Source organism: Rana temporaria, chromosome 2, assembly GCF_905171775.1.
Source record: "Rana temporaria chromosome 2, aRanTem1.1, whole genome shotgun sequence".
Taxonomy (NCBI): domain Eukaryota; kingdom Metazoa; phylum Chordata; class Amphibia; order Anura; family Ranidae; genus Rana; species Rana temporaria.
In genome coordinates this window covers 162195971-162217022 of record NC_053490.1, presented here as the reverse complement: position 1 = coordinate 162217022, position 21052 = coordinate 162195971, and the positions used below count along the sequence as shown (strand labels likewise).

Here is a 21052-nt window from a genome sequence, read left to right as displayed (position 1 = left end):
CATCCTACTAAGGCCAGTCATGTAATGTGTATTGGGCTAATTTTTACTAAAAGAAGGAATATTTTATAAAGATTTTTTATACTGTTACTGTGACCCACTAATATGCTGTCCAGTGAGTGTGGTAGAGCAGTCCTCAAGGTGCCCCAACAGGTCACATTTTCAGGATTCAGGATCAAATCACCTGTGCAAAATAATGGAAGGCCTGAAAACATGAACTGTTGGGACGCCTTGAGGACTGCAGTTGAGAAACACTGTGGTAGAGGATAATCAACAGAAATCTCAGGATTGCACTGCTCATTCTACAGAGCAGTGCTGTGCTTTGCTCAGACGAGAATTCTGTGATATTGTCACATAGAGCATGTATTTTCCATAATATTAGGAACATTTGTGAATATCACCTGAATACTTATTCTCCATTTTGATGTGATATATGACAATAATGACATAAAGCTTAATATGCTGCAGTAATCTGAAATATGTGCTTACATGAAAACATGTTAAAGATGTGAATGATGTACTGTACCATGTGAGTTTTAAAAAGCCCCCCCCCCCCCTCTGTAAATGTTAAAATAGCTGCAATTTAATACAACATAATATATCATCTCCCTTGTCGGCTTGAGCTAAATCAAACATCATACTAATCAGCTTTTGCTTACGCTTACCTGCTCAGTATGGGACATGGTTTATGATGGTATGACCAGATGAAAAGAGCCTGCTTCTATGTAAGACAGTCTGACATCAAAGGGCCTCAACACCAAAAATTGCTTTGATTTATCTTTTTTGTGACATATATGCACTAACAGCAGTCATATGTTCGGACGTTGTTGTTATATGTTGTATGTATTGTCTGTATGTCTTTGACACAACCCGGCTTGTTCACTTAGCAATGCCTTATGTTGTCAGCTGTCAAGGCTGTGGTTACAGTATTATGATTGCATATTATTGTTTCAATAAACTATTTTTATTTTACTATTATTAGCAGTTTGCACCTTCTGTCACTTTTATAGCCTCTTTTCATTCCCCCCCTTGGGGAAAATATTTTTTCTATATGCTTTGGGGCTGAGTCACAGGCCAGTACTGGTTTAGGGTGGCAGTATATACTGCTTTACCACAAGCCTTGTGTGTAAATACTTTAGTTACCTATCTTGTTTTTAACCTAGGGACTGTCTGTAGATCATGAAGGCTGTTAAATCACAATCAGAATATTGTTTTTGTATTTTTTTTGTACAAAAAGATAAAGAACAAATACACATTGTTCTATATACTTCACTTACTCTTTTAACCCACCACCCCAACATTTAGCATGCATACCTTTATTTATATAATGCACTACCATTCATTTTTCCCCTATCAAAAATAATATACTTTTTTATTTGTTTATTTATTCACTATACATAATTCCAAAAGGCAGGTTTAATAACCTCATTCTATGCGGGTTGGTGGATTTAACGCCAGCCACCCCCTTGCTCTCAACTTTCGTGCAAGAAAAAGGCATCTAACTATTGCTGTTTGTCTCCCCCACATGTTATTATCCTTTTCCATACAACCCAGTAGACATATTTTGGGTTTTTTCTAGGTTAAGAGTTATTCCAAATACTTTATTTATTTATTTTTTCATTAACTTCACTCCAGTACCTATTTAGCTTGGGGCACCTCCACATCATATGAACTAGGTCTCCTTTTGGGTCCTTACATCTTGGGCATTTGGCGTTCATCCTCCACCCATATAAAAAAAATTCTTAGGTGTCTTATATGCTCTATGCAGCAGCATTAAGTATGACACTAATTGCGATGGTGACAGACAGACCTATTTCCAGGATATTCTTCCATTGTTCATTTGATATATCCCCCAGGTCTTCCTCCCATTCCCTCCTAAAGGCAAGCTCCTCATTTCTCCTTATTACCCTGTCACATATACTAGCCCTAATATTTTCCACTCGCCTACTCGCATTTTGCAAGTGGAAAATGAGGGCTTGAGAGCTGGGCTGCCTGGGAGAGGGGGAGAACACGGCCGGCGAAGTTGATCAGGAGCTCTTCTTCCATCGATCAAAGAGAGCATGGAGGAAGAGGAGAGCCGCGGGCTAGCACACTGTGTGCTTACATTATAATTGTCTCCGCTCTGCTCCTGACCTGCGCCTGTGATAGACAGAACGTCAGTCCAATGCTGCGATGTGTTCTATCTATCACAGGCGCAGGTGAGGCGGGTGCAGAGCTGTGTTGAGCTGAGCGGAGACAATTATAATGTAAGTTCCGGTGACAGCGTGTTATCTCACGGCCCTCCTATTCCTCCAGCCATGCATTCCTCTGCCCAGGCGAGGCTGCAATGGGAACAGTGGGGCTGCAATGGGCACAGTGAGGCTGCAATGGGCACAGTGAGGCTGCAATGGGCACAGTGAGGCTGCAATGGGCACAGTGGGGCTGCAATGGGCACAGTGAGGATGAAATGGGCACAGTGGGCAAGAGATTGACTGCCCAATGTTAGATCTATATTTAAGTAGTGCCGTGGAGTGACTTTGATGGGAGGCACAGCCAGGGCCGATCCGCCCCCTATAGGCTCACTATGCAAGCCGCTTAGGGCCCCGCAAAGCTGTGGAGGGCCCCCCAAATTACTAGAGGCCCGTCTGGTGAGAAGTCATTTTCGGACCCTCACCCCCGCTTCTCAACTCGCTGGCTGCATGGAAGAAGAGGTAAGCAGTCAGCACCCCCCACTTGTCACTTTAATGTAAGATGTAATTTCCGACAGCAGAACACCCCCCACCCCCTCCCCCTGCTTCTCAACTTTATTCTTTAATGTGACATGTCACTGTCGGCAGCACCCCCCCCACTTGTCAACTTTAATGTGACATGTCATTTTTGGCAGCCCCCCCCGCTGCTTAGGGCCCCAGGCAGGTCAGGATCGGCATTGGGCACAGCAGTGTCTGAGACATCAGAAGATTCAGGGTGGTTCAGGCACTGTCTGTAAGTGCCTCTGAGAAACTACACCTATGTCACTGGGGGGTTTACACATTTTTCAGTTGCTGGACAGTATGTAAGCAGCTTAGTTATGTTGGTATATACAAGGGAGAAGTGAGGCAGTTTTATTTCTTGATATCCAGAGGACCCGATGCAGTAAATTGCCGCTGATAGCGGCCGTTTACCACGTGATCGATCCGTCCAATGACGGAGCGATCACATGTAAACAAACCGGCGTCATTTCTCTCTCTGTACCAGTCGGTACAGTGTAAGAAGAGAGAGGGTGTCAGTAGTGCTGTGGGCTGGATCTATGACTATTGCAGTCACAAATCCAGCCATCCCTGCTCAGCCATCCCTGCAATACCCCCCTGCACAATACTCTGCAATACCCCCCACGCAATACTCTGCAATACCCCCCCACGCAATACTCTGCAATACCCCCCCCACGCAATACTCTGCAATACCCCCTGCGCAGTACTCTGCAATACCCCCTGCGCAGTACTCTGCAATACCCCCGCGCAATACTCTGCAATACCCCTGCCAGTACTCTGCAATACCCCCGCACAATACTCTGCAATACCCCCATGCAATACTCTGCAATACCCCCTGCGCAGTACTCTGCAATACCTCCGCACAATACTCTGCAATAACCCCGAACAATACTCTGCAATAACCCCGCACAATACTCTGCAATACCCCTGCCAGTACTCTGCAATACCCCTGCACAATACTCTGCAATACCCTCGTGCAATACTCTGCAATACCCCTGCCAGTACTCTGCAATACCCCTGCCAGTACTCTGCAATACCCCGCACAAAACTCTGCAATACCCCCGCACAATACTCTGCAATCCCCCCGCACAATACTCTGCAATACCCCCGCACAATAGTCTGCAATACCCCCGCACAATAGTCTGCAATACCCTGGCTAATACTCTGCAATACCCAGGCCAATACTCTGCAATACCCGGCCAATACTCTGAAATACCCCGGCCAATACTCTGAAATACCCGAGCAATACCCTGAAATACCTGGAAAATACTCTGGAAAAAAATGCGTTTTAACCACTTCCTGCCCACCTGCCATCATATGACGTGCTTGAATTTGTGCAGGGATATCTGAATGATGCCTGCAGCTACAGGCATCATTCAGATATCATCTTTTTCAGCCGGCGATTCTCTACACCATAAGAATGATCATGGTGGCTGTTCCGCCTCTTGATCGTTCTTACAGGAGGCAAAAGGGGACGTCCCCCTCCTGTCTCCCTCTGGTGCTTCTTCCGACTCACCAATACGATCAAAGCCAGGATCTTTTTTTTATTATTTCAGGCTTCCCAGCCTAGAGGTGAGATGTGGGGTCTTATTGACCCCATATCTCACTGTAAAGAGGACCTGTCATGCTATATTCCTATTACAAGGGATGTCTACATTCCTTGTAATAGGAATAAAAGTGATCAAAACATTTATTTTTGGGGAAAAACATGTCAAACTAAAATAAATAAAGTAAAACGAACAATAAAAAAATAAATAAAATTAAAGCGCTCCCAGGTTACACATTTAACCCCTTCCTTGCCCCCTAGAGTTAACCCCTTCACTGCCAGTCACATTTATACAGTTATCAGTGCATATATATAGCACTGTTCGTGGTTATAAATGTGAATGGTCCCAAAAATGTGTCAAAAGTGTCCGATGCGTCAGCCATAATGCCGTAGTCCCAATAAAAATTGCAGATCGCCGCCATTACTAGTAAAAAAACCTAAAAAAACAAAAATCATAATTATGTCCCCTATTTTGTAGACGCTATAACTTTTGCGCAAACCAGTCACTATACGCTTATTGCGATTTTTTTTTACCAAAAATAGGTAGAAGAATACGTATCAGCCTAAACTGAGAAAAAAAAAACGTTTTTTTTTTTAAAAAAATGGGGATATTTATTATAGCAAAAAGTAAAAAATATTGTGTTTTTTTTCAAAATTGTCGCTCTTTTTTTGTTTATAGCACCAAAAATAAAAACCGCAGAGGTGATCAAATACCACCAAAAGAAAGCTCTATTTGTGGAAAAAAAAGGACACCAATTTTGTTTGGGAGCCACGTCGCTGACCGCGCAATTGTCAGTTAAAGCGACGCAGTGCCGGAAGCTGAAATTTTGCCTGGGCAGGAAGGGGGTATATGTGCCCAGTAAGCAAGTGGTTAAGGGGTAGTCAAGGTATTTTCTTTTAAATAACAAACATGTTATACTTAACTTCTATGGTTTTGCACAGAGCAGCCCTGATCCTCCTGCTCTTGGGCCCCACGCTGGTGCTCTTGGGCCCCACGCAGTTTGCTATGGGGGGCACTCAGAGAAGAGGAGGGGCCAGCACAGGGGCCAGTGTGTTCTCGCTCCCGAATATGTCTCTGTGTGTCTATGAGGCCTTGTACACACGGTCGGACCAAACCGATGAGAATGGTCCGACGGACCGTTTTCATCGGTTCACTGATGAAGTGGTCTGATGTGTGTACACACCATCGTTCCAAAAATGGATCGGGTCAGAACGCAGTGATGTCAAACACACGACTTGCTGAATAAAATGAAGTTCAATACTTCCAAGCATGCGTCGACTTGATTCTGAGCATGCGCGGGTTTTGAACCGATGCTTTCTGTACTAACCATCGGTTTGGACCGATCGGGCAGCGGTCCATCGGTTCGGTTTTGAAGCATGTTTTAAAATTTTGGACCGAAGGGAAAACAGACCGATGGGCTATACACACGGTCGGTTTGGACTGATGAAACTGAACCTCGGTCCATTCTCATCGGTTTTGTCCGACCGTGTGTACGGGGCCTTAGACACAGGGCTAGGCCCTGCCCCTCCTGCTCCCTCCTTATTGGTTGTGATTGACAATCAGGAGGCAAAGACCTGATTGCACCTTGCCAGATTACGATTGGACTTAGGTACAGTAAGTATTAGGGGGAGCTGTGGGGGAAGCTGCATACTGAAGGTTTTTTAACTTAATGGATACAATGCATGAAGGTAAAAACCTTCACCTTCAGAACCACTTTTAATGTGTTGCGCTCCTTATATTGGCTGATCATTTATACTGGGTCCCCCAGCGGCTGGGTGGATCATTTTCTGATGCTGTAGGTTGTATGATCACATTATTGATTGTATGGTCCTGTTTCCTTTGTGTCCTTGCTGTTTTCTTTTTTCCTGCTTTAGACCAACGCATGGCTGCCTGGGACTGATAGGATCACAAGCATTACTCACCTATTTGTCTAAATTGCCTAATGCCTCGTACACACAATCGATTTTCCTGACAGGAAAAGTGCGATGTGAGGTTTTTGTCAGGAAAACTGACCGTGTGTATGCTCCATAACACTTTTTCTGTCAGTTTTCCTGCCAAGAAAAGATTGAGAGCAGCATCTTAATTTTCGTGCCAGGAAAAAATCCTATTGCAAATCGCGTTCGTCTGTATGCAATTACGACGCGCAAAAAAAAAGTGCATGCTCAAAATAAAGCACAATAGCTGAACTGCCTATTGAACTTAATTGATCTTGGCTCATTGTACTTGTTGTACGTCCCTGCGTTCTTGACAATCTGAATTTCAGCCAAGATTTGAGTGACCGTGTGTATGCAAGACAAATTTCAGACGTTTTCTGCTGAAAAAAAAACACGGTTTTTCTGTCGGAAAAACTGATTGGGCCAGATTCAGAAAGAACTGCGGCGGCGTAATGTATCGTCTTTAAGTTACCCCGCCACAATTTTTCCTCGTAAGTGCCTGATTCACAAAGCACTTGAGTATAAACTTGCGGCGGAGTAACGTAAAGATGTCCGGCGCAAGCCTGCCTAATTCAAATGGGGCGTGTACCATTTAAATTAGGCGCGCTCCCGCGACAGATGTGCTGCGCATGCTCCGTTTTGAAATTCCCGCCGTGCTCTGCGCGAAGTGACGTCATTTTTTTGAATGGCGACGTGTGTAACGTACTTTCGTATTCCCGGACGTCTTACGCAAAAAAAAAAAAATTGAAATTCGACCCGGGAACGACGGCCATACTTTAACTTGGCTCGTCTAAAGTTAAGCCATGTTAAAGCAGGCTTAACTTTGCGATGGGAAAAAACGACTAGCGACGACGTAACGAACGCGAAAACCTTTGTGGATCGCCGTAAAAGCTAATTTGCATACCCGACGCTGGAAAACGACGCAAACTACACCCAGCGGCGGCCGAAGTATTGCATCCTAAGATCCGACAGTGTAAGTCAATTACACCTGTCGGATCTTAGGGCTATCTATGCGTAACAGATTCTATGAATCAGCCGCATAGATACTCTCAGAGATACGACGGCGTATTAGGAGATACGCCGTCGTATCTCTTCTGTGAATCTGGCCCACTGTGTCTACGAGGCATAATAGTTAAGTAATGTATATGAATTACATACATTTATAGTTATATATCTCATTATGCAGTATATGCAGTATATATTTACAGTAGCTAAGATAGATCAATTGAAAACATTCTATATAATATACTGTATTCAAGTGGTGTTGGACTAGAATGCATGGGTGTGAAAATGTATGGGAACTTGTATAATAGATTTGTATAATAGATTTGAATACATTGTATTCTATGTTTTTTAAACCCTCTGTGATCTAATTATCTTCATTTGTTGGTATGGTCATTGCTTTTTGTATTTTTCCTGTTCCTTGATGTGTGTTATGTTAAATGTTTTTCCCATAATTTCGGGATGGAGTCTTGAGGAAATGAAAAACATGACTGTCTGGTTTCCTCTTTATATTTTTTTTTGTGTAAAAGTATGTTCACATTTTTCCTGGACCCAATGTAATTAGCAATCATGTGGTTCAGGCACTGACTGTGAGTGCCTCTGATAAACTACGTCTACAGCCATTGGGAGTGTGTGTATATTTGACAGGCTTACTTTTATTTTCCTAATGTCTCATTAACCACCTCAATACTGGGCCTATTCTGGCACTTCTCTCCTTCATGTAAAAATCATCATCTTTTTGCTCGAAAATTACTCAGAACCCCCAAACATTATATATTTTTTTAGCAGACACCCTAGGAAATAAAGTGGCGGTCATTGCAACTTTTTATCTCGCATGGTATTTGCGCAATCATTTTTCAAATGTATTTTTTTGGAAAAAAAAACGGTTTCATGAATTAAAAAATAACAAAACCGTAAAGTTAGCCCAATTTGTTTGAATAATGTGAAAGATGTTACGCTGAGTAATTAGATACCTAACTTGTCACGCTTTAAAATTGCACACACTCATGTAATGGTGCCAATCTTTGGTACTTAAAAATCTCCAATATTTTTTTTTACAGGTTACCAGTTTAGAGTTACAGAGACGGTCTATTTCCAGAATTGTTGCACACGCTCTAACGCATGCGGCAATACATCACATGTGTGGTTTGAACAGTGTTTAAATATGTGGGCAAGACTTACCGTATTTTTTGCGGTATAACGCGCTCTGGCGTATACCGCGCACCCCCAAAGTGGCCCCCAATCCTGTGGGAAAAAAAGATTTTTTGTTTTTTGTACTTACAGTTTTGGTGTCTTGCGCGGCGTCCATCTGCGGCCTCGTCGGGTCCGGCGTCCTTCTGCGGCCTCGTCGGGTCCGGCGTCCTTCTGCGGCCTCGTCGGGTCCGTCGTCCTTCTGCGGCTTCGGGTGTCCTCTTCGGCGGGTCGGGCGTCCATCTTCGGCGGGTCCGGTGTCCATCTTCGGCGGGTCCGGTGTCCATCTTCGGCGGGTCCGGCGTCCTTCTGCGGCGTCCTCCCGCTCGTTTCCCGCCACGACTTTGAATACTGCGCCCGCATATAGCGAGCATAGTACACTCGTGAATCTTCGGGCAGGCTCGGGCGCCTCTCGCACTGACGTCCTGTACGCTCAGGACGTCAGGACGTCAGTACGAGAGGCGCCGAGACTGCCCGAAGATTCACGAGTCTACTGCGCTCGCTATATGCGGGCGCAGTATTCAAACTCGTGGCGGGAAAGCGGGTATCGGCGTATATCGCGCACCCACAATTTTGCCCTGATTTTCAGGGCAAAATAGTGCGCGGTATACGCCGATAAATACGGTACCTCCTCCAGGCTTTAAAGCATGAAATTGTGAAAAAAAATCATGATCTCATGCCGACAGCCGCAATTGCCGCTTTGTATACTTCCCGATACCCGGGCGTGACGTCATAATGTCACGGCCAGACCTCCGACGGTCATAAAGATGACCGTGACCATCTGGTCACCGTAAATCTGTATTCAAGTCATCCAGCGCTGGCCGATTCCTTCTCCGGGTCCCCAATGGCACGGGAGACCCTGGAGAAGCACCGTATGGCGGCGGGAGGGGGGACGTCCCCTCCCGTCGCCTATAAGAAAAATCAAGCGGCAGAACTAATGCTATGATCATTCTTATGGTGCGCAGAATCGCCGGCTGTAAAGAAGGATATTTGAATGCTGCCTGTAGCTGCAGGCATCATTCAGATATTCCCCCTCAATACCAGGATGTCATATGACGGCATGCGGTGGTTAAAGAGAACTAGTCACCAAAAATGTATCACATTGGGGACTTTTTGTTCCCTATGTGATAAATAAAAAGTTTAATAAAAAATATAAGGTACTGAAGTTTGTCACCATTTTACAGGTGCATGCAATTTTTAGGCTTGCCATATTGAATATCTATTTACTTGGTGTAACCACATCCTTTGTATTTTACCCAATAAATTGAGTAATATATTGCATGTGTGTGTGTGTGTCATATAACTAACGTTAGGGAATTTTTTACTAACATTTTACATTTCCTAAACCATTGTGCTAATATCATGTTACCTACAAAATCATTACTACAACTAATTTATTCTCTAGGATGTCTGCTTTTAGATGGTTTAATATCATATTTCTGGATTTTCACTTCCTGGTAGATACAGGCAGATAGCGCCAAGTAGTAAGGTAACAAGTTACATTCAAAGCATTGTAGATTATCAGAATCTGCATAGCAAAAGGCCTGGCTCTGGGCCGACTGGTGTGCAAGCAAGCTTCAAAGAGAGCCATGGCTGCCAGGATGATTGATGACAAAAATCAAAAGATCAACAGGCACTTAGACTTAGGCACGTACATGGACAATGATGCCCCTAGAGGCCAGGACGGTTTGAGAGTAATTTAATTTAAGAGCATTTTGCAAGACAAGCTAATTTTTTTAATAAATCTTGACTTGATATACAAGCGATGTCTTGATATACAAGTAATGTCACATCACAACTAAATAAAATAGAAGAGAGGCCACTCTAATGCCCTGTATACACGATCCGTTCGTCTGATGAAAACGGACCGATGGACCGTTTTCATCGGACGAACCGATCGTGTGTGGGCCCCATAATTTTTTTTCCCATCAGTGATAAAAAATCGAACCTGTTTTAAATTTTTCGTATGGTTAAAAAAACGATAGAAAAAACGATCGTCTGTGGGGAAATCCATCGGTCCAAAATCCATGCATGCTCAGAATCAAGTCGACACATGCTCGGAAGCATTGAACTTCATTTTTCTCTGCACGTCGTTGTCTTTTACGTCACCGCGTTGGACACGATCGGATTAACCGATAGTGTGTAGGCAAGACTGATGAAAGTCAGCTTCATCGGATAACTGATGAAAAAATCCATCGGTTTGTTTTCATCAGATGAACCGATCGTGTGTACAGGGCATAAATGTAGCAATACAGTTACATTTAATTAAGGTACAACGTTTAGAAACTCACATGGTCAGAAACTCACATGGTTGATGATTAAAACAGGCACATCTAAGTATGCAGGTATCCGGAGTAAAGATGTCAACCTAGACCATCCTCCTCACCGCTATTGACATCGTCCCTTCCACACTGCGCTCCACGAGCGCTTCAAGCATCGCTTTCAGAACGTTCTCACGGTCACGATTGCAGACAGCTTATCCCCCGGATGCCTTCACACTTAGATGTGCCTGTTTTAATCGTTAACCATGTGAGTTTCTAAATATTGTACCTTAATTAAATGGAACTGTATTGCTACACTTAGAGGCATCTCTCTTCTCTTTTATACCCTGTAGCTCATGCTGGATTTTGCTTCTAATCCCCGTGTGAAGGCTTCCATTTGTGGATGGACATTTAATGGTTATACAACCAAATCACATTGCTATAATCTTTTTATATGGACTATAAACTGAAGGACTTATGAACAAAAAGTTTGTGGAATGCATCATTTGAGTTTCCATTATTTCTTATGGGGAAATTTGCTTTGATATAAAAGTGCTTTTGATTACAAGCATGCTCTCGGTACAAATTATGCTTGTATACTGTATATTAAAAGGTCTACCTCTTGGCAATATCTTATTGGACAGGAGTGAATGAAGTGGGTGTGAATGAATGTGTAAAAGTACACACAGAAGAAAAAATTTCCCTTTTGGCTTTTGGCCTGCTTCTGTGAGCCTCATGGCTCTGGCTCTTTTGCCATCCTAAGCCCAGCTGACAAGACAATATCTTGAGGAAAGCATTGTGATAAGTATCTTTTAAGTTCTTTTGTCATATACTCTGTATAATTCTCTGTAGTGTTTTATATTAGCAGTTTCCCTATTTTCTTGGGAAATAAATAAGATATTGTTTTACTAAGCAGTGTGTTTATTTTCATAGCTAACCTTATATTATGGTGCTACCAACAGTAACCTTATCAGTGTTTTATTAGACTAGCTAACTATAGGAATAGACAATTAATACATATATGCAATAAATAGAGGGTATCCGTATTTTAGCATTTACTTCAAGGCCTATAATGATTTTTTAAATATGTAAACAACAAATGCAAAAATGGTTCTGGCGGCAAAAAGATTAACCGTTTCAGGATCCATTGTACTGTGGACAGGCGACTCCTACAGGCACAGCGATGTGCCTGTACATCGCTGCCTACTTTTGGGCTCAGGGCCTGCACCCCTCTCCGCTGACTCATGCTGTGATTAGACACAGCGGGATTTTGTCAACAGGTCCTGCCCAATGCTTCATGGCCAGGACTTGTTGATCAGCTGTGTCCAATCACAGCCCAGAGTCCTATGTTGACAAACAACACAGGCTCTGTACAGGAGGAACAAAGCAAAACAGGGAGAAGGAACAAATGGATTTTTAATAAAAAGCATATAATACACACATTAAAACTTGTTAGGCACACACTTAACCCCTTGAATACCTCAGCCAGTATCATTAGTACAGTAACAGTGCATAGTATTATAACTGATCACTGTATTAGTGTCATTAGTGATGTCTGTGTCAATTAGTCAGCTACCACCAGTGTCAGTTAGTGCCAAACTGCCTGCCACATTATCACAGTCCTACTATAAGGCTGCATTCACACCTAGGCGTTGGCGTTACCAGGCGTTTTTACGCGCGTTTTTTTCGCGCGTTTTGGTGCGCGTTTGCGCGCGTTTGTGCGCGTTTGCGCGCGTTTGAGCAGAGCGACGTCCAGCGTTTTTTTTTTTTTTTTTGACCAATAGTAAAATAGATCACCTCTGTCATCATTTGTTGCTATGTGAAAGGTTTTTTTTTCCTCTTCCTGGGTGATAATTCCTCTTCCGGGTCATCCTTGTGCTTCTGACTCCATTGTGAAAATGAGTGATGACGAGATGGCTTTGTTCATGGCAGCAGCCACTGCTAGCCAATATCTTGTAAACGAGAGGCAGAGAAAAAGGAAGAGGCAACGCAGATTTTGGATACACCCCGTCATTGCTGATCGGGAAGAAAGAGGGCAATTTTGGGTGATGTACCAAGACCTCCGTGACCATGAAGACAAATTTCTGGACTACACCAGAATGTCCATAAAAAGGTTAGTAAAAAATGATCTGGAATCATTTATTTTTTACATTGTACCATTTGGGTTGCCACCTTTTCTTCAAGTCAAACATGTACACTTCTGCGGTGCACAACTATTTTTTTTAATACTATGAACTATACATATATTTTGTTAGTATTTTACATTTCTAATCATATGAATATAATAAAAATAGTCCCCTTTCCATTGCAGTCCACAGAGTTCCCCCTTTACATTAGAGTCCACAGAGTTCCCCCTTTACATTAGAGTCCACAAAGTTCCCCCTTTACATTACAGTGCACAGAGTCCCCCTTTACATTACAGTGCACAGAGTCCCCCTTTACATTACAGTGCACAGAGTCCCCCTTTACATTACAGTGCACAGAATCCCCCTTTACATTACAGTGCACAGAGTCCCCCTTTACATCACAGTCACCCTTTTGCATCTCAACTCCCAGATTTCCCTTTCACTGTATGGGTTAACCAACATAATCTGATTGAAGCGAGACCTCAAGATACTCAGACATAAGGGATGCTCTGTGAACCATGATCTAAGGGGGAAACCGAGATCTCTGATGTACGGAGAGGACTCCAATGTGAGAACTCTGATTTTTCCTAGTGTACTCACCAAGAGGCAGGATAGAGAAAGGGGGTGGGTGCTTCTGTTAGACAGCGATGGAGGGTGAGCTCACTCACCCCTTGGCAGATAGCACATCTCATCCTGGTATATCTGTGGCTGCTGGGTTGTAAGTTTTCATCCCCTGCAGCCATTAACCCTGCCGGAAATCCATATTCTGGTCAGAAAAATCTGTCAGAGTGTCAGGCAGTCTGAAACCCAGACACATGATTCCAAACCCGAACTGTTCTGGCGAATCCCGGAAAGGTGGCAACCCTAGTACCAATCCATTGCCAATTTTTAATTTCATTTTCCTTTACAGCTTTGATGAGTTGCTGGAATTGTTGATCAACAGATTGCAGAGGATGGACACCTACTTCCGCAACTGTATCCCCCCTGTGGAGCGACTTATCATAACACTGAGGTAATTTTTATTTAGCGCTTTGAATGTAATACACTCTATTATATATATATATATATATATATATATATATATATATATATATATATATGTGTAATAAAAACCAAACAAAAATTCTGTAGGAACAAAATTATTTTAATATTTTAATCAACCAAAACATTGGGTCTTTTTTTTTTTATTAGGAAAATATACACAAAGTGCACAAATACACAAAATATACAAAAATGTTTTATACATAATCCTTATTTACAATTGCTGTAAATTTGGGGAGGAGTCCTCTTCCCCGTGCGGTGACATGGCGACCGACAGTGCGTGGGCAAAAGGGGGCCAAGTGGAGGTGGTGCTGTCTTCCCCTGACCAATTGGAAGGTGGTGTTGCTTGTGGTGGTGGTGGTGTTCGTGTTGGGGCATTCCTGAAAGTCGATTGTCTCGGTCGATGTGGGTAATGTGATGTAGGTGTAGTCGTTAACGCAGGGTAAGTAGAAGGTGGTGGGTGGTAAGAAGAAAGTGTTGTAGGAGGCAGAGTACTGTATGTGACAGGTGGTGTTGAGAGATGAGGAAAAGGAGAATGAGGGTGGTAAGAAGAAGGTTGTGTATAAGGAAAAGGATTCAGAGAAGTGTGAGTGGAAGGTGTTGGCACAGGAGGTAAATGAGATAGAGTGGTGGTGAAAGGATGGTGCGCAGAAGTCGGTGGTGGTGTTGGTCGAGGAGGTTGGTCGGAAAGCTGTGGTCCTGTCCAAAGGGTAACGGGTGGTGGGGAGAAATGGGTCGTGGGTGGTGTTGGGACATGCTCGGTCCGTTTATTGGCATATGGGCCATAGGGTGGTGGTGGTTCGGATAAATCGTCAGCTTCTGTCGGGGGTATAAATGTCGAGATGTATCTAGCCGTACAGGACAGCACCACCGCTTGCAGATTTGGGGGAACTTTGTCGATTAGTTCCCCCAGACATTTTGCTACATTTTGCCCATACGATCTATTGCTCATCCGGTCAGACATGTTGGTCATAATGTCCAACATACGATCCAGGGCTGGATCCGGAGCAGGAGCCCTCCTACGCAGAGCACGCGGAGGTCCAATATGCGCAATGTTAACTGGGGGCTGCTCTGCAAGTGGTCTTGTTGCATTAGCATTTGATGCCTCGGAGTGCTGCGGTTCCGGCTCCAGAGTAGCCATCGCTTGATCCCCCGATGCCACGCTCTCTCTGTCCCCTCTCTCTGCCACGCTCTCTCTGTCCCCTCTCTCTGCCACGCTCTCTCTGTCTACTACAGCTGTGGCAGCCTCGTCCCAGCAGCTTTCAGTACTGAAAAAAGAAATCATGTATTCAAAAATAATTTTAAAACATTTGGTTTACCGAGCAAAGTACAGATAATGGTTTACCTCCCCAAATCCAGCACCGGTCTCAGAAACTCCAATTCCTTTGCATGAACGTATTCTCTCACCGAACATGCTCCACTCCCACTTCGGCGCTGCTCCCGCTGTGCCTTCAGCTGGCGAGCGTAGGCGTCCCTTATACTCTTCCATCTGAGTTTTAGAATTTTCACTGTAAAAAATAAAATAAAATAATATATATTATTTTCTTTGTAGGTATCTATCAACTGGACAATCGATTGCAAGTCTGCATTACTCGTTTCGTATTGGAAGATCTACTGCCAGTTATATAATTCGGGACACCTGCAGTGCCATTTGGGAAGTCCTGAAACCCATTGTGTTTAAAAAACCGGCAGCAGAGGACTGGGAAAAAATTTCCCAAGTATTCTGGGAACGCTGTAACTTTCCGAATTGTCTGGGAGCGATCGATGGGAAACACATCAGAATTGTTAAGCCCATGGCTAGTGGGAGCCAGTATTTCAATTATAAGAAATACTTTTCATTCGTCTTAATGGCTGTGGCTGATGCCAATTATTGCTTTACCTACATTGACATTGGTTCCTATGGAAGTAGTGCAGACTCTGCGATTTTTGGGAACTCCTCTTTTGGGCAATTACTTCGAACAGATGGTCTGGACCTTCCACAAAATAGTCCACTCCCGGGCACAAACGGCCCTCCCCTACCAAGTGTCTTTGTGGGTGATGAGGCTTTTGCTCTGAACACACACCTACTTCGGCCTTATTCAGGACATAATCTGAACGAAGACAAACGCATATTCAACTACCGGCTTAGCAGAGCACGCCGCGTAGTTGAGTGTGCTTTTGGAATTTTGGCGAACAAGTGGAGGGTTCTCCACACACCGATTGTGCTCAACATGCAAAATGCCATTAGTGCTGTAGAAGCGGCGTGTGCCTTGCACAATTTTGTCAGGCAGCGCGATGGTCTAGATTACGAGGAGCCAGTCCATGAGACTCTGGAAAGAGCTCATTGGACTGGTGTACGTGGGAACACACAGGGGACACATGTCCGTGAACAGTATGCGGCATACTTTGTCTCTCCTGAAGGGCAGGTCCCTTGGCAGCTCAATTCCATTTAATTTATTGAACTTTTCAGCTTTTGACACGCTTATTTTGTGAAATATATTCTTTACTATGCTGTTTTGTGGAAAAAAAATAAAAAATGATTCATGTTTTAAGAAGTCTCATTCTAATTTTATTTTGATACAGTTTTATCATTGGGTTCAATAGCCCTATGATATTGTGTGCCATTTTATATTAGTGACATTCTATCTATTGTAAACTTAGTTTATGTATTTATTCTGTGGTCTAATAAAGGGCCTGTAAGTGACCGCCTAGACGTGGGTTGGGGGTCCGATCAGGACCCCCAGGGTACATCCGGGGGTTAAGTGGCTCTATATGTGTCCCCCTGCGTGTCACTTTCTCCTCCTGTGTAAACACAGGAAGAGGGAAGTGATGACACTGACACCAGTACACGTAGGCACAATCCCCTTTTGGATCTCCAATCCACTCCCCCATCCCCTTGTCACAGTATCAATGAATGCAGTGAACATATATTTACTGATCACTGCAGGCAGAGTGTAGGTCCTGTGTAGCCCCCGTCCCCACCTGACGCTGTAGTCGCTAGGTCGATTGAATTTTTTAATTTTTTTAGATTAAAGATGTGTAAAATAATATTTTTTTTGAAAAATGTCACTAAATTTTTGGATTATTAAAAATCACAGAGGGGATCAAATATCACCATTAATAAGCTCTATTTGTGGGAAGAAGAGAACGCAATTTATGTTTATAAGCCATGTCGCATGACCGCACAATAGTCATATTTGTAAAGACACATTTTTAAACTTAACAGCATATTGGTACGGTAATAAATGCCTACTGTAACGACAAACAATCATTCCATTATTTCATTAGTGGCATTTTGTATTTCTGTTATGTTTTTTGATAGAGTTTACCTTTGCTATCATGGGACTTATTTATCCGTGCCCAGTTCTCATAGATTTGGCTCCCAATAGAACACCAAGCGTCCCAACGGGTGGTCCTCATTTTGTAGCCCGGTGCCCTGCTGTCATAAAGACAGGGGTGCTCCTTCACCATCCTGATGAAATTTTCAGGCTCCAGCATCGAAAGGGTTCGATCAAATTCGGCCTCCATTGAGAAAAATGTGACTTTTCTTTATTGTAAGTAAAGTAAAATGGTGATTTCACAAGTTCCTGTAAAAAAATATGTCATTTCCTGTTTTGTTTTGGAGCTGTATGGGCGTCAAAACGCGCGTAAAAACGCGCATAAAAACGCTTGCTGTCGCGCGATACGCTCAATTCGCGCGTTTCCCATTACTTTCTATGGTAAAAAAAAACGCGCGGAAACGCCTATGTCGCGCGCTTCGCGCGACAAAAAAAGGTCCGGGACTAGTTTGAGCTTCGCGCGACAGGCGTTCAGGCGTTCAGGCGTTCAGGTGTGAACAGGCACCATAGGAAACAATGTTAAATCTGCCCTCCCGCGTTCGTGAGCAGTGCGTTTCAGGCGTAAAAACGCCTAGGTGTGAATGGGGCCTAAGTCACTGATCCCTGCCATAGCTAGTATAACAAATATAACTATATAACGTATATGCTGTATACCATAATTTATATACATTATAACTTTCACACAAACCAATCAATATGCTGCTCTTCCTATTAGGGATCAGGTAAATTGAAACCACATTGGACATCAGAGGTGATCAAGCCATTACCAGGAAATTAGTTGTTTACACATCACTTTGTCATAGTGCCACATTTCGGATTTCATTATGGATGGTGGCAGTAAATTGGTCATAGTACCCTTTTATTATAGGATATCTATGGCCTCCAGAGCCCACTTTGATAAGGGGCCAAAATGTTGCATGCTTCCTTAAAGTGATTTGAGGTGGTTTTGCACAGGGCACATGTGCCTTATCCTCCAATATTACAAATCCACTCACTATCAAGTGCTACTCACATAATATCATTTTACTGTATCTTACTGTATCTTTCTCTATTTAACTAATCTTCAAGATGTGCCCTCTCCTAGTCAAAGGCATTATACACTGTTATGGACCCCAAAAACTCCCTTAATCTCATTTGGATTGCCTTTGATCAATCTCCTCCTTGTTTTATTTTTTGATGCTATTCCTTTAAAATGTTCTTCCTATATCTCTTCCACTCAGTGATCATACGGGGGGAAAAAAACTGGATAGTGCTTTATCCTTGATCACATCTATTTTGCTCACCAAAACTATGAAGCGCTTAGATAGTGCCACCACTATGCATCTTAACCATACAACCCCACCAGATGTACCTTAACCTGTGTTATATGGTATAATATGGCTTTTTATATCCACTGTTGTATTACCACTGTCGTCAGCAATCATTACTCACCTCTATATAATTTACAACCACAGTTTCTTTAGGGCACTCTCCAGTTCTTCATGCAACATCCTTGAAACTTCTTTTGGACTGACAGAACTGACTAGTCTGCTCTATGAAGGAAAGGAGCATAGCACAAATCTATCTTTGTATATTCTAAATGATGGTTGCCACTCTCTTGGTCTCGTACTGGGTTAGGCCCCGTACACACGGTCGGACCGAACCGATGAGAATGAACCGAAGTTCAGTTTCATCGGACCAAACCGACCGTGTGTATAGGCTATCGGTTTGTTTCCCTTCGTCCAAAATGTTAAAACATGCTTCAAAACTGAACCGATGGACCGCTGCCCGATCGGACCAAACCGATGGTTAGTGCAGAAAAGCATCAGTTCAAAACCCGCGCATGCTCAGAATCAAGTCGACGCATGCTTGGAAGCATTGAACTTTGTTTTATTCAGCACGTCGTGTGTTGGACGTCACCTTGTTCTGACCCGATCAGATTTTGGACTGATGGTGTGTACACATATCAGGCCGTACGGCCACTTCAGAGGTGAACCGAAGGAAACGGTCCGACGGACCAGTCACATCGGTTTGGTCCGACCGCGTGTACAAGGCCTTAGGGTTCCTGATGTAAACAAGCCAGCTTGAGATTTTTTTATTTTGCAAGGGAATTTTCCCTTAGCTCAAAGAATGTGGAGAAAATAAATTTTGCAAAGAATGTGTAATTGTGACAAGGAATATAATAAATATAATTTCTCTTGCACATTATTTGCTGATAGAAGTTAACATAGCTTCATTAACCACGTTCTACCCAGGTCAATTCTGATATTTCTCTCCTACATGTAAAAATCATATTTTTTTTGCTAGAAAATTACACAGAACCCCCAAATATAATATATATTTTTTTTTAGCAGAGACCCTATAGATTAAAATGGCGAGAATTGACACTTTTTATCTTGCACTGTATTTGCACAGGAATTTTCCCAACACTTTTTTTGAAAAAAAAAAACAGTAAAGTTAGCCCAATTTTTGGGTATTATGTAAAAAATTATGTTATGCCGAGCAAATATATAGCTAACATGTCACGCTTCAAAATTGCGCACGCTCATGGAAATGGAACCAAAGTTTTATACTTAAAAATCCCCATAGGCGACGCTTAATTTTTTTACAGGTTACATGTTTTGAATTACAGAGGAGGCCTGGTGTTAGAATTATTGCTCTTGCTCTAACGTTCACGGCGATACCTTACATGTGTGGTTTTAACTCCATTTACATATGGGGCGTGACTTACATATGCGTTCACTTCATGCGAGCGAGCACACAGGGCCAGGGGCGCTTTATTTTTATTGTTATTTTTACTTACATCTTTCTAATTTGATGCTTTCTTTTTACATTTTTTTTGGATCACTTTTATTCCTATTACAAGGAATATAAACATCCCTTGTAATAGGAATAGTGCGTGACAGGTCCTCTTTTTTTTTATTCCTTTTCCCTCTTTCTTCTTTATAATTCAATAACGTTTTATTGTTGTTTGTGTAACAAGGGTAAAAAACAGTACACCAACGTGCATAACCTGACATATTAAATACACAACCATACTTTTTTTTTATAACATTGTGAAAATAAGAAACCTCCCAGTTCCCAATTGTCTTCACTTGTTTACTCCCACCCCTTTGCCCACCCTTCTAACCCTCAACCACCCACCCCCCCCTTCCCGCACACCATAAACTAGTTTTTTTAAATTAGTGTATTTCATTGATTAAGTCTTCCCTAAAAGGGGATGTCCGGTCACGAGTTAAGATATATACTAAATTTGAGGGCCAACTACCGTCTTCTTATATAGGACATCCTATTTCATCCAGCCAAGGTTTCCACATCCTCTTGAACTTCCTATAGTTGCCCTGTCTGGTAAGTGTTACTCTCTCGCTCCCAATCGTTGAGTTGATGGTTTCAACCCATGATTTAGGAGTGGGTGGCATCTGCACCTGCCACCTCCATGCAATTAACTTTCTTGCCTGGAAGAGGCATCTCAGCACCACCTCAAGGGAGCCGGCTGGCACTTTGTCCTCCTATACTACCCAATAGGCATGTCTTGGATTCAGGTTTTAACTTAGTTTTAAAGGTTCTATTTATTGTGTCCACCACCTCCTCCCAGTATCTAAATAGCTTTGGGCATTTCCATAGCATGTGGATGAGATTGCCTGATGATCTGCACCTTGGACATTCATCAGTACATCTCCACCCAAGATTAAACATCCTTCTGGGGTGTAGTAGACTCTATGCAAGAGGAACAAGTGAGATACTTTCTGAGATGGGGAGATCGAGACCAGTACCCCCCTCCTCAAGATCACACTCCACTGTTCCGTGGTCATTTGACCCACGTCTCTCTCCCATCCTATCCTGCTCTTAATGGGCCCTGCCCTACTTATTGTTTTGGCTCCTATTCTGGAGTACAGCTCGGAGATCAAGCCTTTGGTGGTGTTTGAAGAAG

At 43.0% G+C, this 21052-nt stretch overlaps 2 protein-coding genes across 2 annotated transcripts in view; one reads left to right on the top strand and one right to left on the bottom strand.

Moving 5' to 3' along the window:
* The window catches only part of LOC120929674 (protocadherin-9-like), a 1495744-nt gene that overhangs the window by 1006610 nt on the left and 468082 nt on the right, over nucleotides 1-21052 (top strand). The window lies entirely within an intron of this gene.
* On the bottom strand, nucleotides 14025-15367 carry LOC120929672 (extensin-like). The gene is made up of 2 exons (XM_040341349.1): nucleotides 15171-15367; nucleotides 14025-15093 (listed from the first exon to the last, which is right to left on the bottom strand). Exon 2 carries the CDS (start codon nucleotides 14964-14966, stop codon nucleotides 14040-14042), a length of 927 nt encoding a protein of 308 aa, XP_040197283.1. The 5' UTR covers nucleotides 14967-15093; nucleotides 15171-15367; the 3' UTR covers nucleotides 14025-14039.

What these genes read in the sequence shown, in the direction of transcription:
- LOC120929672 (XM_040341349.1), bottom strand. Translation starts at nt 14,966, where the DNA reads ATGGCTACTCTGGAGCCGGAACCGCAGCACTCCGAGGCATCAAATGCT.